Raw genomic sequence first — 17639 nt, 5'->3', positions numbered from 1 at the left:
ATGGAATATAAAAGAGTAGGGAAGAGAGATGCAAACACAGAAAACACCAAGACGTGTTTTCGAAGAGGAAACCGAAGAACTCGGCGAAAAACCTCTCCCCCGCCCTCAAAGTGGAAATCGATCCACTAGACAATCAGTTGGGACACATGGGTTAGCAAGAGACCCTCCAAGCCTAATCTACCCAATGTACCTAAGCCCTCCAAGCTCATACTCCAACAAGGCTTCTCAGAACCGTGTCTTGTCTAGCACCCTAGATCCCACAACAAGCTCCATGTTGCATCTGCCATTCCAGGCTTCTTCCAATACTTCCCAGCAGCACCAAAACGTCACACAACACTCTCAAAGAGTGTGGTAAGTGTTTGGGCTATCAACCTCTCAATGGTATAGAAATGGAGAGGGAAGAGTTGAGGAGATACCACAAGCAAGTGTATAGAGAAAGGTGGGGATGACAATCTCTAATTCTCAATGTGTTTGGCTAGGGTTTTTCTCTCTAAAGCATTCCTCAACATTTGTGGGTAATGAGGGTATATATAGGATAGGCACAGAAAGTGTGAGTCATTTAGTACAGGCTGACAGAACAGATTGCCTCGCGAGTGTCTCGCGGGAAGGCCTTACCCGCGAGATACTTGTGAGAGACAGTTGTCTCCACCTGGCCTGACTCTTCGCATTCTAGCATGTGCAGGGCACATGATTCACTTCATGGGAAGCTAGGTCGCGACATACCCGTGAGAATTCTTCATCCTTCAAATGCTTGAGTCTTCACACTCTCTCTCTATCACACAACCCTTACAACAAATCCCACAATAGATACATGGTATAAAAGATGGATAATAATTACAATCAAATTTGGCAAGGAATAAAAGCCAACAAAATACATAGTTGTAAATAACAACTTTACAAATTCTGATCGTTTATTTACGTTTAGTAGTAGACCTATTACCGATAGAATAGGTAGCGTATAAAAACAAAAGAAAAAGAAAGAAACGGAGAATGAAAGATTGGTAAAAAGAAAAAAGAGAATGAAAGACAAAGAGGGGGTGAAAATGGCCAAGTACCACCATTTTCAGAAATTTGTAGCAAAAAAACACTGTTTCGGAACTATATAGGGAAATACCACTTTTCTAGAACTCGAGTTTCATAAACTCGAGTTCCAAATGGTACTTGAGTTTATGAAACTCGAGTTCCTCATCAATTTTGCCACCATGGCACTGCTGAGCTGGAAATTGGGCGATTAAAAAAAATAATGAGGTACTCGAGCATGGTAAACTCGAGTACCATGCAACACAATACTCGAGTATACCAGGCTCAAGTACCTTTTATAAATAAAATGCAGTTTATTTTATTTCTACGTACCAAGCTCAAGTACCTTGTAACCTTTTTTTTTTTTTTTTTTTTGGGATAATCGACAAATAAACATAAACATAAAAATAAGTAGAACGTACCAAGCTCAAGTACCTTGTAACCTTTTTTTTTTTTTTTTTTTTGGGATAATCGACAAATAAACATAAACATAAAAATAAGTAGCTTTTTTTTTGTTTTTATTTATTTAAATAGAAGCATTGTAAAATATAGAGATTTTAATTTCAAAATATGAATTTAATTTCTATATTAATTAAAATTGTTCATTATTTTCTCATAAAAATTGTTCACTGTTTTCTAGATAAACTATTTCTACGATTTTGCATAAAATTATTTTCTGTCTAGCATTATTTAAAAAATTATTCACTCTCTTTTCTACATAAATTATTTTCTGTTCACTATTTAAAAAATTGTTCACTGTTTTCTCATAAAACACCTAGTGAAATCGTGTTTTCTAAATTTAAACACCAAATCTGAATGCTTTTTCATATTTGAATTTCACAATAATCGAATATATTTTTTTGCATTGATAAAATCTGTTTCTACATTAATAAAATTTGCTCTTTACACATCATGTTTACTGTATATTCGAATTTGCTTACTGCATTCATAAAATCTGTTTTTTGCATTAAGTAAAACTGTTCTATGTTTTCTCATTAAAATTGTTCACTGTTTTCTGCATAAACTATTTCTAGCATTTTGTATAAAATTATTTTCTGTTCAACATTATTTAAAAAACTGTTCACTTTCTTTTCTGCGTAAATTATTCTCTATTCACTGTTTAAAAAATTGTTTACTGTTTTCTCATAAAACACCTAGTGAAATCGTGTTTTTTAAATTTAAACGCCAAATCTGAATGCTTTTTCGTGTTTGAATTTCACAATAATTGAATCTATTTTTCTACATTAATAAAATCTGTTTCTACTTATTTTTCTAAAAACAGGCTCGAGGAAGATTTCTATTTTTCTGGCACACTTAGAGATTATATTTCTATTAGAAAATAAAATCATGGCACACTTAGAGATTTGCTACAAAACTTAAGGTAGATATTAATATGTGTAATATAAACAACATATATTAATTTCAAGACACGAACTGCTCATAATCAAGACTTGCCATTGAAGGCCATGTGAGGTGCATAGAAATTCATAGCATATCACAGAAGCATAAAACACATTAAGAACTAATCATATATGCCTATGACATTGAGAGCAACTTATAAAAGCTTTGATACCAATGTAAGAAATAGAGACTTGCAATGAAATAAAAACAATCGGTTTTTCGGCATACCTCTCTTGGCCTAAACCGATGATCACATAAGACTTTCGAGATTTTTCTACGCTGTCTAGAGCCAGACTCCACATAGACTAGCTATCCAAACACATTTTGAATTCCAGTTTATGTAACCCGCGAATCAAAAAGGTTTCTCCGACGGTGTTGCACACTACTAGAGTGATGCAAACATAACCCACAATCTAAGAACCTTACAACACTCTGTAAACACCATGAGAAATACAGAATTCGTTCATTGTTCAATGGGTACCATTCTTGGTGTTTATATACACACCACTCCATTAATATTGAGTGAGATAATGGACTTAGTGGGGTAGAGTAACGGTCCAATACCATTACATTATGTGAAAACAATGAATAATTTTAATTAATGTAGAAATTAAATTCATATTTTGAAATTAAAATCTCTATATTTTACAATGCTTCTATTTAAATAAATAAAAACATAAAAAAGCTACTTATTTTTATGTTTATGTTTATTTGTCGATAATCCCTAAAAAAAAAAAAGTTACAAGGCACTCGAGCTTGGTAAGCTCGAGTACTGTAGAAATATAATAAACTGCATTTTATTTATAAAAGGTACTCGAGCTTGGTATACTCGAGTATTGTGTTGCATGGTACTCGAGTTTACCAAGTTCGAGTACCACATTTTTTTTTAATCAGCAATGCCACGATGGCAAAACTGATGAGAAACTCGAGTTTCATAAACTCAAGTTTATGAAACTCGAGTTCTAGAAAAGTGCTATTTCCCTATATAGTTCCAAAACAGTATTTTTTTGCTACAAATTTCTGAAAATGGTGGTATTTGGTCATTTTTGCCCAAAGAGGGCTAAGAAGCTGAATAAGAGACCTGGCAAGCCACCGCCACCACCACTGCTATCGCCACCGCCTCTACCGCTCACCATCCACCACCTTTTGATCATCCGCCACTACTACTAGCAAGAATTTTGTTTAGTATTTGAGAAGCTGTTTTTCTTTATTTATTTAATTGACTTGGGTTTTTTTTTTTTAAGTTAGATTTGATTATTTTAGTATTGAGAAGCTAGGTTTTGTGTAAGAATTGGATTTTTTTTCTTTATTTTAGGTTAATTTTTTTAGGTATCTCAGCTTGATTTGGTTTGGGTATTTTGGGTTATATGTTTGCTAGTTAGGTGTGATGATTTGGGAACAAAGATCCAAGCACTGAAATTTATATCAGCCAAAACGGGTTTGTCCCCTAAAATCTTCTCAAATTAAGTAAGTAAAATTAACATTATATATGAATAATCATACATGATGACAAGGTTCTGCAGAACAATCTTCATATGGTCACATTATTGATGATATCCTCCATCATTTGTCCCAGCTAAGTTTTGGAGTGATTGATACACCCACTAATGGGAGGGAATTGTTGGAGGCATTGAAGGATGTTGAAGACCATTTTATTAGAGCTTAGGATTCTGGTTTGGAAGTTTCTAGGATGCTGGAGGTCAATAGAGTTCCAATGCTGTCTGGTTTGGTGGAAATAAAAGGTTGGTTCTTTTCTCTCTCTATTTATTGATTCTTATTTATTTCCTCTCAATGTTATAATTTATAATTTCTTGTGATTTCTACATGCTTGTTGTAGTTCTATGTGTATATATATGGTTAAATTAGAGGAAATTAGTTAAGTTTGTTCCCATGGAATGCAAATTAAGGAATAAAATGTCTTGGTGCCTGATTTTGATGCACAGGGTTATATGTCATTGGCGGTTGTAAGATGTGACATTGTCGGTTATTTTATTTTTTATTGTAGAAATTGTGTAATGTGGGAAGTAGATTAGGTATATTCTACCAATTTCAAAGAATCATCCCAAAGGAGTAGGAACTCACTTTCCATTTTGTAGGAATGCATATTTTAACAAAGAATGTATGTCCTTGTGGTGACAGATATAATTGAAGCCATCAAATTCCATTTCATTGAATTTAATTTCCAAAAACCAAACCATTCTTGGACCTAAAAATCTGAACAGTCTTCATTTCGTCACATTATTGCTGTTATTTTTCAATTAATTTCCTTCCTGGACTTCCAGGTTGGCTTCTCAAAAAAAAAAAAAAAAAAAAATTTGCAACGTTATAGTTCTGTTAGCTTTAGGATCCCAATTATGACCTGTCTTCCCATAGATATATATATTCTCAAGCTTTGTGTCTAAGTTTCCCCAACTTTTGGCAGGTAGTTTGATTGTAAATTGTGCATTACTTGTTGAAGTTTTGATTCAAAGTTTAATAACTTGGGTTTTACTTTGTGAAGGATCTTCTTTGTCATCATATTCCTAGTGATAACCAATTGATTTTCTTAATGTGAAAATTGATTTGTTAATATGTTCCTTGGTTTTTTCAATAATAAAATTGTTTTATTTACAAACATGGTTGCATGGTTTATTTTTTTGCAGGCGTTTGCAACCATGCCTTCCACTTCCTTTGCATCAGTTGATGATTGAAAACTCACCAAGTTTGCCCATTGGGTATGTACTAAGTTTTATGGCAATCTATTAATGTATTTATTTATGCTTACAACTTTAGGTGATGAGATTTAGGTCATTCAGACAATGACAAGTTTGCCCATTGGTTATGTACTATGTTTTATGGCAATCTGGTGTGTCTGTATTGTTATTGCAGTATGTAATGCAGAGTGTCACTCTATTAGCTGCAGGGTTAGAGTATTATAAAAAATAACAATAATAATTATGCAAGTTCCCATTTGAAAGTTTTGGATAACTTATAATTATGTTAACCTCGCAATTCCTTGAGTTATTTGGATGTGAAAATGTGCATGCTTGGAAGTCACCAACTTCAAAATGTGGCAAATGCCACTCGAGCAACACTTTGCCTTCGTAATCAAGGTTTCTTTGATTGTGTTCTCCACCAAAGGGAAGCTTTTTTTAGTATTCTATCAATTTCAGATTTATAATTCCATTACAACATTTTTTGTTTTGTCATTTTATTACTAGTAATAACTAATAAGAGCAACGTGCATGAAATTGTCAGTTTGTAAGCAATTTGGCACAAGTTAAGCCTGGTGAAAGAGCTTAGATTCCATTACATGTTTATCTCCTTATAATTTATGGGTGTCACCCTTTGTTTCTCAATCATTTTAGGTGGTTATGAAGAATCTGATTTATAGTTTTAAATTTTGATAAGAGAGTTTTAACAATGATATCATGTATTTTTTATGCCAAAATCTCCAACCACAATGGAGATGGAAAATTATAGATTTATGGGCTAGTATCAATTATCTTTGTAATTAATAGAGAGATGATGAACTCCACTTAGGTTTTTTTTTTTTTTTAGTAAGCATCAGTCGGTGCAGCTTTGCAATTTTCGTAAAGATTTCATTTTTTTACTTTCATATTCATACCTTCATAACATTATATGCTTATGTTATTTCTTGGAAATTTGTTCATATGAAACAGAGAGTAAGACCCTCAGGCAAATGCTGTTGAGAACATTTCTAATGCAACTAGTTATGATTAGTGCTTAGTCCAGAGAGTTGTAACACAAATAAATTACAGAAATTGAAAGATACATGTTGACATGTTGATTATTAGCTTTGCACATTCTTTTTATTTAAATTTGTATTGTTGAGTTTTCAAACATTGTAATGTAAAAGCAAAGTGACATTATTCTGTAGAATCTTGTTGTGAAGCTCTGAATTTCCTGATTTTGGGTTTAAACTTGGAGTGTGTATAATCTAACATTGATCTATACATATTAGACTTTTAAATATATTTTATTTTAGTTTTGATTTTGGAAATGCATAGGAGATATTTGTGAAATTATCTGTTAGAAACTTTGAAGTGATGTTAAGCTATTTTATATGCATGTTATGCAGTCTTGAAGGTGATTCATTAGATTGAGAAATGCACCAAATTGCAAGAGCTCTCTCAAGTTTACTATGCTCCTATTGGACCCTTGGAATGATAAGTTAGGGAGCTCTTGGATTGTGCCCTGCCAAAACCTCCTACACCATGTTTAATTAATAACTCTTTTTTTATTCCAACTGGTCAATTGCAGTTTTGGCCTTATGGAATGCAACAATCAGGTTTGGCCCTAGGAAAAAAATGTTGAAGTATGGACTATGGAATAGACTTGTCATGAGTCATGACTATGGCATTATTTTTGCCTTGTATTGTTACTATTGTATAATCAAATCACTAAGCAAGTTGTTGCATTTTTATGTCATAGTTAATCTTGTCTTGATGAATATATAAAATGTATATATTTTGTTTTTGTGCAAATAACATATTGTGAATGAGTTCTATATATATGAATTACTAGAACTCGATCCTGTACTTGAGTCTTAAAGGCTTGAGTTCCTTAAGCAATCTTGAGTCTTTAAGACTCAGACTCGAAATGCTAGTTTACAAATATGTTTCAAAAAGATGCCAACTAAAAAAATTGTTTCAAAAATCATGTTAAATGACAAAAAAAATCTTACATCAAAACATGCAGAGTTATTTTATCTGGTTTTATAAGATTTTTTTTTTTGTTTTTTTGAGAATCCAATCTATAATGTCTTATTAAATCAAGGGCTTTATAAGATGATATGGATGCAAAAGAAGTGTCATTGAAACCATCACTAGTGAAAAATTGTTGTTCCCCACAATTTTTTTTAGATGGTATAATCTTAGTGCTTAACAAACATGTATCTATTTGAACATTGAAATTTCTTTTTGTGCAGTGCAGGTTTGATTGGAGTTCAAATTGGCAAATCTAGTGGTTGTGAACATGGGATTTGATGTTGGCTTCAAACAAAATTTGTTTATTACATTAAATATTAGCGGTGTCAAAAGTTGTTGATGGAGTTAGTAGAAGTAAGATTGTGAAAAAAAAAAAAATAGTAGAAGTAAATATTCAAACTTTTATTAGATTTTTTAAAACTTTATTCATAGTGTTAATTGAAAGATAATTTTTAATTAATTGAAAAGTTTAGTATTGAAGTTTCATTTAAAGCTAACTATCTTAGTAATTTCATTTAGCCTTAAAAAAAACAAGAAGAAGAAAGGGAAACCATCAGTGTAACATTGAACTTTTACATAAAATTATTTTGAAATTATGAGCTCACACCAAACTTATTGAAAACCATACATTCTAGATAGATTTTTTAGATAACTTATCATATTTTAAATTTCAATAAGTATACAAAAAATAAAACTTATTCTGGTAATTTTAGAGAGTTTTAGGGGTAATTTTTGTTGTTTTCAAGTTTTAGGGGGGGTATTTTTGGTCATTTTTTAAGTTTTGAGGGTATTTTGGTCATTTTTATGGTTTCAGGGGTATTATGATCATTTTTAGGTTTCGGGGGCATTACAGTCATTTTTTAAGTTCTATGGATCTTTCGATCATTTTTTAGGTTTTGATGGATCTTTCGATCATTTTTAGGTTTCAGAGGTATGGTAATTGGTGAGAAAAAAAAATCATCGAATGTGACAAAAGTATCACCAAATGTGAGAAATTTATGGTTTAATGTGATGTTGGTATTGCCTAATGTGGCAATAGAACTATCGAATGTGAGAAAGAGAGAAGGGGACCACCAAATGTGACAAAAGTATTTTTTTTTTTTTTTTTGAGAAGCAAATGTGACAAAAGTATAATCACATGTGATGTTGGTATTACACAATGTGAGTATGGTACCATCAAATGTGAGAATTTAAAAATTGATGACTATTTCATACTGGATCTGTAGTTTCAATTCAAGTGTATACTGAAAATTTTAAAATTGTCAACAATCTTTGGATTGGATTTTTTGCATAACTTGCTAATTGTATAGTCACCCTATTTACAACCTTAGACACCACAATAAACACACAATTGTGATTAAGTTGCAGATGTTGCATAAGAACAATTAGAGAGCACATAAGGTTATACATCTTCGGTTTTATAGTATATATAAATAATAAAAATATAAACATCAATAAAGTGACCTCAACTATGTTATTTTATAGGGAGGTATGCCCCTGAATGTGATGGAAGCTACCAAGGGAGATACATAGGAAGTTAATTGGTATATTCAAATATTTGTGGACGAAACTAAGATAATTTCAATTGATTTTTTTTGTGAACAAAAGTAATTATTGTGGTTAGGCTAATTTCTTGGGATACTTTTTTTTTTTTTGTTTTTTGTTTTTTTTTTGGTTTTAGATTTTAGATCTAAATTTTTTAATAACTTTTAAAAAATTACTATTGTGATGGGCGATTATTAGTAAGTAAAAAAGTGACTTCAGTGATGAGCCCAAATGTAAAATTATGGTCAGATGTGATATTGGTACTGCCTACTATGATGTTTGAACTGTCAATTGTAAGGAAAAAAATAGGGTACCACCGAATATGACAAAAATATGGTCAGAAGTAATGTTGGTACTACCCAATGTAATAATGAAACTGTCAAATTTGAGAATAAAAATTAGAGTACCATTGAATACGACAAAAACAGAGTCAGATATGATGTTGGTATTGCTTAATGTGACAATGGAATCATCAAATTTGAGAAAAAATAAAGGAACCACTACATGTGACAAAAGAACTGTCAAATTTGATATTGGAACTGCACACTGTGATAATGGAACCATCAAATTTGAGAAACAAATAAAGGAACCACTAAATGTAACAAAATAACTGTCAAATGTGATGTTCTGCACAATGTGAGGATGAAACCATCAAATGTGAGAAAAAAGTAAGGAAACCACTAAATGTGAGAAAAGAACTGTCATATATGATATTGAAACTGCACAATGTGAGGATGAAACTGCATAATGTGAGGATGGAACCGTCAAACGTGAGAAAAAGTAAGGGAACCACCAAATGTGAGAAAAGAATTGTCACATGTGATGTTGAAATTACACAATGTGAGGATGGAACCGTCAAATATGAGGAAAAAAATAAGGGAACCGCCAAATATGAGAAAAGAACTGTCACATGTGATATTAGAACTGGACAATGAGATAATGAAACCGTCAAATGTGAGAAAAAAGTAAGGGAACCACCCAATGTGACAAAAGAACTATCACATGTGACAAAAATAGAACAGATGTAATGTTGGTACTGCTTAATATAACAACAGAACCATCAAATTTGAAAAAAAAATAAAAATAAAGAAACCACTATATGTGACAAAAGAACTATCAAATGTGATATTAGAATTGCACAATGTGATAATAGAACCGTCAAATGTGAGAAAAAAAACAGTCAAATGTGATGTTAGAACTACACAATGTGAGGATGGAACCATTAAATGTGAGAAAAAAGTAAGGAAACCACCAAATGTGAGAAAAGAGCTATCACATGAGATGATGAAATTGCACAATGTGAGGATGGAACCATCAAATGTGAGAAAAAGTAAAGGAATCACCAAATGTGAGAAAAGAACTGTCATGTATGATGTTAGAACTATACAATGTGAGGATGGAATTGTCAAATGTGAGAAAAAAAATATGGAAACCGCCAAATGTGAGAAAAGAACTATCACATGTGATATTAAAACTGCACAATGTGAGAATGAAATCGTCAAATGTAAGAAAAAAGTAAGGGAACCACTCAACGTGACAAAAGAACTATCACATGTAACAAAAATAGAACAAATGCAATGTTGGTACTGCTTAATATGACAACAGAACCATCAAATTTGAGGAAAATAAAAATAAAGGAACCACTATATGTGACAAAAGAACTATCAAATGTGATATTGAAACTACACAATGTGATAATGAAACTGTCAAATGTGAGAAAAGAATCAGGGAACCACCAATTGTAAGAAAAAAAACAATCAAATGTAATGTTGGAACTGCACAATGTGAATCATCAAATGTGAGAAAAGAACTGTCACATGTGATATTGTAACTGTACAATGTGAGGATGGAACAGTCAAATGTGAGAAAAAAGTAACTTGATATAGTAGATTACCTACTAGTGGGTACCGTACCTCCCTTTTTTTGGTGGTATTATAGAATTACCCATGGATTCAATATTCGTAGATGAGGGCTGAATTAACACTCCTCCTAAGTCATAAAGAGCATCCACATTGGTGGTTGCATTCTAGCATAACAAGTTATTTTATCACCAAAAAACCATGCTTTTGTCGAAGATGCTAAAATCTTTTTTTTTTTTTTTTGGCAACTCAGCCACAATAAACTGGCATAGATATTAGTTAATTGTAGCGAGTTGTTAAAAATAAAACACAATATTGTATTAACATTCTCTCTATTCCTTCAATTAAAAAACCCAAATTCTCTCTCTTCTTTTTGTCTCCCACTTATGCTAGTTCTCATCTGTTGTCAGTTCTCTCTTCTTTGTCTCTTGCCCCTCTCTCCCTCTCTTTTCCTTGTGGGCTTTCTTCTCTTCTTGTTGTGACGATTAGGATTGAGATCGAATTTTGGATATGTGGTGGTTGTGATCGGGTTCTTGTTTTTGTATTTGTTTATATGAGTTTGGTGGTTGTGGTAATGGTGGTTGATTTTGGCCGTAGAGGTGGGTTTCGTGGATTTTGGTTATGAGTTTCGTGGGCTTGACTATGGAGGTAGGTTGTGGTCTGTTTTGTTTTTGTTTCTTTTCTGCAATGGGTTGTGGTTGCAACAATGGTAGTTGTTTCCGGCGGTGGAGGTGGCTATGGCTAGTTGCTTGCTATAGATTTTTGTAGTGGTTGTTTTTTTTTTATTTTTTTTTATTTTAATAAGTTGTTTATATTATTTTAAATAAAGTGGTAAAAAAATAAAACTTTTAATTTTAGATGTATTGTAAAGTAAGATAGTAAAATAAATAAAACAGCTTTTAACACCACCAATACGAATGTTCTAACACGCTAACACTACTACCTTAGACCCAAATAACAGTCTCCTCCGTCATTTGCCAAAATCGAAGGGTACCTTAAAACATAATCCTACAGGTCCCCAAGAAATAATAGAAAATAAAGTAATAAACACGGTTGGATGATGGATGAACGGGTCGGGTCGGGCTTAAACTCAATGATCTTGATTCATTATCCTCAATTGTTTACAAAAGCATTTCCCCCCAACTTAGAAAACTTTTATTTTCCTTCCCTCAAGCTCTGTGAGGAAAACTTTTCACAACATTATTCATTTATTTTTCCTCTCAAACCCACTTCTCCCAACACAAATTAGTAGCAGAAAAATGCCAATAGAAATGCCCAAAGGGCTACCATTCTCAGTGGACACATGGACTTCTTCTTCTAAGAGAAAGAGGCACCACTTTTTAACTCATGCCCACAAAGACCACTCCTTTTTTGGCATCACTTCCCAATTCTCTTTCCCTATCTACTCAACCCTTCTCACCAGGACTCTAGTCCTTCAACACTACCCCCAGGTTTGTCTCTGCTTTCAGGTCTTATTTATTTATTTATTTTTTAAATTGGGTTGAGCTTAATTTTGTGGGGTTTGTGCAGCTTGATGATTCATTGTTTGTGGAAATTGAAACTGGACAATCGGTAGTTGTGGACGATCCTGATGGGGCTTTCACTGTCACGGCTTTTGATGCCAACCACTGCCCTGGTAATTTATTGTTCTTCTTTTATAGTTTTTGATTGGCTCTGTATTGTATTTTGTTGTTTAATTGGTTTGCTCATGTGGGTTTTGTGGAAATCATATAATTTTGTTCTTATTGTTGGATATTTCATATTATATATGCATATTTCAGGGAAAAGATTTGTTTAAATTTGATCTTATAATGATATGTTGTATTTTTTATGGTTAGTATTGAATAGAGATTGGAGTGGATGTTACCCTTAGAATTAGAGAGGGATGAATTAGAAGGCAAAGCAGATATGTAGTTCCAAGTTATTTTGGAGAGAAATTTAAGTGAACGGCATGAAGCCAAGTTTAATAAAAAGTCTATAACTTCAACAAAAATAAGAACTGGGGAGGGGAGGATGTTACTCTATTTTATGAATTCAGGCATGATGAATCAAATTTCTGCTCCGTGGTCTAGCTAAATACAGATTTATGGTCCGTTTGAATTGAGGGGGAGAAAGGGGGAGCAGAGTAGAGTTGATTGGAAATTAGCCTAATTTTTGGCCAACTCTACTCTACTCCTTTTTGCTCCCCCTCTCTCCCCCCAAACAGGCCCTTAAGGAATAAACAGCCCTGCTGTTCGTAAATAGGTTTCATCCCTTTGCCCTTTAAGTGTCAGTGGCTTTTAACATGGTTACTCCGTCAACCATCGCTGGGCTTTTGTTGGGGCTTTTAACGTGGTTCAGAATTTCCCCTAGAGAGCATGGGCAACAGTTGGGTATCTCTGGCCTAATATTCTGCATTTTTAAGTAAATAATTTGTCACACTTAAAATGATGTGCAATAATGTGTCTGCACAGAAGAAAATTATATACCTAATAAACAATAGACAAAGTCAGAGCAGAGAATATAAGATTAGGATATGGTGCCATATCACAACAATATATCTCCCACAAGCAAATTCCAAAACTATACACAATAAACATTTTCTGTTATATTGTTTATTTTCAAGTGCCTGCATCATATTGACATAATTAGGCTAGGAATGTCTTGGATTTAGGAATTATGGGAGAAAATCAACTAAAGGAAAACAACAATGCTAGTAAAACTTGTTCAGAAAGTTCTTAAAAATAATAAAAAATTCTTGGATCTTTTAATTTGCAGAATGTATAGGCAATTATTTCTAATTCTCATCAGCTCTTAGCAAAAAAAATGGTGAAACTTAGGAGCAGTATATTATGTTCCCCAATTAAATTTAAGCGCCTGGTTGCATTGACCATTAAAACACAATTAAATTCAATGCAACTAGGTCTAGTTGTTTGAATTCAATTGGAGAACCTAATATAATAGACCTAAAGTACTGTATCTAAGTTCTACTGACAAAAGAAAATGGTTCTTAATGCATCACCTAAGTGAAATTTCTACTTGGGAGCTTGTGTGTCAGTAAAGACTATTCTACAAAAGCAAAGAAGCACAATCAACTTAGTAGATATCTCAGGAGCCATGTTGCCAAGGGAAAATCATTAAAATTTGCGAAAGATAAAATGTCAGCAGACTCATACAGTTCAATACTCCTTTGATAAATTACTTGTCAAATAGATCCCCCATTTGATTATGCATGTATCTTTCATTTGTGTTCAAAACCTAAAATGATTTGAAAAGCTCTATTGACAGATTGTCCCTTTTCTGGCATGGGTTGTGTAAACCTCAGGGACTGTAATAGTGTAATGTTCTTGTTTGAAGGCAATTTTGGTAATATCTTGTACACAGGAGATTGCAGACTCACGGCTGAGTGTGTACAAAGTTTACCAAAGAAGTTTGTTGGCAAGAAAGGAAAAGTACCAAGGTGTCAACCTGATTATGTTTTCCTAGACTGCACATTTGGGAGATTTCGTCAGAACCTTCCCAGCAAGCACTCAGCAATCCAACAGGTACCCATGGTCTTCATTCTATTCATGTTTCTTTTATAATGTCTGAAGTGATCAGTGGTCTCAAACATACTGCGATTTGTATATTATGTCCTTACTGTAAGCCCTACATACTTTTTTTTTTTTTTTTTCTCTCATGTTAGATTGAAATGTGCAGAATGTGCAAATATAATACAAGTCTTTATATACTTGTATTTGGTTTAATCAAAATCTATTTTCATGGCTATTACCATTGATAGTATCTATCTTGCTTGCTCCTTTGTAGTTTTAGTTTGTTTTACATTAAGGCAATCTTTTGAAAATTTGTGGAAACAATATTCTGCATCTGTAATTTACGGATCATGAAATTTTTTCTATAGATAGCATAACCTTAGAAACCTGATTTCAAACCTCATCAATGGTTAATTCATTTAGCAGGCATTCATATTTCATGTGTAATTATAAATGAGCCCTTATGTAGGTCTAATTTTAAACTAGGATACTTTATTTTCCTCCACATTTTTTTATTGCTGCATGAAACCTCAAGGTTAATAAGAGCTCTGGTTTAGGTATATATCATAAATGGATGCTGTTAATTCACAGTTCATTCTCGTTATGTGTATCATTTTCTTAGTGTCCATAAGTAAGGCACTTAAGCAGGCTTTGGGAATTCTTACTAACATTATTGTATATCAGTAATAGTAATCAATAAGGGCATCCAATTGTGAAAGAAATATATTCCATTCAAATTATTTTAAAATAGATGACCTTTTATGCTCCTTGTTATAATCTTGACGATTGTTAGCGTAATAAAAAAGTTTCATGTTTATGTTTTATTATTATATTTCTTAGCAGTTTATGACTCTCTCTCTCTCTCTCTCTCTCTCTCTCTCGTTGGAGTGAGTGCGTGTGTGGGCATGTGATTGTTTTTCTCTACAGTTCTATCTTAAATGTTAAGCACATTTCTTATGTCTCAATATCAATATAACCTCAATCTGCTTCTTACATTTCAAACTACATTTCCATGAAATAGGTTATTAATTGTATATGGAAGCATCCTGATGTTCCTGTGGTGTATCTGACCTGTGACCTTCTCGGCCAGGAAGAAATTCTGGCAAATGTGTCCCAAACATTTGGGTCCAAGATCTATGTTGATAAAGCCTCTAATCCAGAGTGTTTCCAAGCTCTAACCCTAAAATTTCCTGACATTATCTCTGAAGATTCCTCATCCCGCTTCCAGGTATTAGATGGATTTCCTAAACTATATGAAAGAGCAAAAGCAAAGCTTTTGGAGGCCCAAGCTCACTGCCAGCCTGCCCCTCTCATAATCCGCCCATCAGCACAGTGGTATGCATGTGAGAAAGAGTTCTCGGAGAATGGAAGTCAAAGAAAACTGAGAATGAATGAAGCAGTAAGGGACCAATTTGGTGTCTGGCATGTTTGTTACTCAATTCACTCATCCAAGGAAGAATTAGAATGGGCCCTGCAACTTCTTGTGCCTAAATGGGTTGTTTCAACAACTCCCAGTTGTAGGGCCATGGAGCTAGATTTTGTTAAGAAACATGGCTTGGCAATCAAGTAGCTCCAAATGACCCTATCTGGAAGCTTCTTGATATTGCCACGGAAGGTTCTCCAGATGTGGATGTATCCATCAAAGGTGTTAGTGGTTCTCCTATGGTTGAAGAGCACACCCAAACTTATGCTCAACCTCAATTTGAACCAGTAAAAGTATCTACGGGCCTAAAAGGACTTATAAAATTGTCCCCTCCAAGCAAAAAAGTGACATTATTTGGAAGAGCGAGACTTGGTCTCCAAGATTTTAGTTTTTCACATGAAGGTCCAATAGTTGCATCTATCAACAATAACCCTCCACAAATATCTGCCAACAAAGTAGAAGAATTCTCATTCCAGGAGGAAGCTGAAGTGAAATGCCATAAGTCAGAAAGCAAGACAGGCATAGCAGATATTGAAGTGCAATGTCTGAAGTCAGTGGATAAAGAGACTGAAGTTCTTAACAGTGCTTCTTTAACAATTGGATCATCAAAGAGCTATAGTGAAAGATTGAGGAAGTTTTATAGGACAATGAATGTTCCTGTGCCTCAGCCTCTTCCCTCCTTAGTGGAGCTTATGAAAGCCAACAAGTGTGCCAAGAGGAAATTTGAGTTATAGTCTTGCCTTTTCCGATGAGGAGGCAACAGGAAAGTATACATATGGCATTAGGATTGGTGCTTTGGCCATACAACACGTCATTGTATTTATATTTCCCTTCATGGGGTGATTTTTTTTAAAGTAATTTTTTCCCATTTTGTAGCAATAGTTGATCCCTCTATGAATAAGGGATGCATGGATGTTTCAATAATTGCAACTTGAGTGTACATTCAAATACTGAGGTGCTTGTTTGTGTGTTACTTAAAAATGGAATGATCAATTCTTTGAAGATCACTTGCAATATCTCCTTATCCTTTAAATTTCGTGACTTTCGTCTATGCATCCTTAAAATTTGATTTGCCCCTGCTTTTGCTGTGGTGAGGATGAAATTCTTGTGTAAAAGAGTTCACTCCTGGTTTTTGTTCTGTGAATGTTGCAGCCTTGGCCATCGAGTACTGTGTGGAGTCATTTGATGAGTCTTTCTTTCTGTGATTGCTCTTCTGAGTTTAAGGGTACATGGATTTCTTCAAAGGATAATGGCTCACTCCTTGTTCTTTTTGCAGAACTAAAGGCATGGTACTAATATGGCAACTCTTCCAGTATTTTGTGCAGCAATTTCTCATTGTTAATAGTTAGTCCTACTGCTGCTAGCCTTTAGCAAGCTCCTTAAGTAAGCTTCATAGAAACAAGATTGGAGATCTTGGATAGAAAAAAATTGGAGCTTGAGGACAACTAAGTAAAGCATTCGAGACTGTGGAATCGGTTGAGCAGGAAGCTATGATCATATGGCTTTCAAACTATGTAAAATTGGCAGTATATGCATTAAAACAATCAAGATAAATATGAGTTAAGTGAAAAGAAGAAAATAGAGAGAATGAGCTAAGAAACTGAGAGAGAGAAATTGCATTTGATCTGAGTACATTACACGCGGACACCCACATGATCATATATACTAAACCTTTGGTCAAAATCCCCTCTCTAAGCTACCAATTATAAGCGTTTCTATTCCTTTTAAAAAGACTAACTACCATGTAACATACTTGATCTAAATGCACGTACTCAGTTCCCTTAACAGACTTGATTTAATCTGCACACATGTTCAGTAAACTTTAACAGTTTGTATACATTTTAAACTTAACGGTTTGGTCCATGTTAGGGTCAAATGTATCTGGTGTTGGCAACCGTATTTCCAAAAATGTAATTTAATGTTTTTAGGTTGAGTTTTAGTGTCCAAGAATGTGTTTGAAGTTGTAAATTGAAAACACAAGAATACAGGTCAAGAAATTGCTCAAGAAGAAGAGGTTTTGCAGGCTCAATTACAAGTTAAGGTTCATTAAACCTTGACTCCAAGTTCGACTCTAGTCAACAAGTCAAGCTCTGTTTTTCCGGACTTTTCAGTCTACAGCCAGGGGGACCAAGTGACCTAGAAATCCATGCATTGGGGTTCCATGACATGT

The 17639-nt window shown here is 33.7% G+C and overlaps 1 protein-coding gene across 1 annotated transcript; it reads left to right on the top strand.

Annotated features, from left to right (window-relative positions):
- Positions 1-11680: 11680 nt before the first annotated feature.
- Positions 11681-16483, top strand: LOC111996378 (uncharacterized). Its single transcript, XM_065762348.1, is given in 5 exon segments — positions 11681-11985; positions 12065-12170; positions 13802-14058; positions 15068-15602; positions 15605-16483. Coding segments are annotated over 5 exon segments (1689 nt in total). The 5' UTR covers positions 11681-11793; the 3' UTR covers positions 16204-16483.
- Positions 16484-17639: the final 1156 nt, after the last annotated feature.

The sequence above is a fragment of the Quercus suber genome, unplaced genomic scaffold (genome assembly GCF_002906115.3).
Source record: "Quercus suber isolate HL8 unplaced genomic scaffold, Cork oak 2.0 scaffold_453, whole genome shotgun sequence".
Classification (NCBI taxonomy): Eukaryota; Viridiplantae; Streptophyta; class Magnoliopsida; order Fagales; family Fagaceae; genus Quercus; species Quercus suber.
The sequence above is the reverse complement of the archived record's forward strand: the minus strand, read 5'-3'. Positions and strand labels throughout refer to the sequence as shown.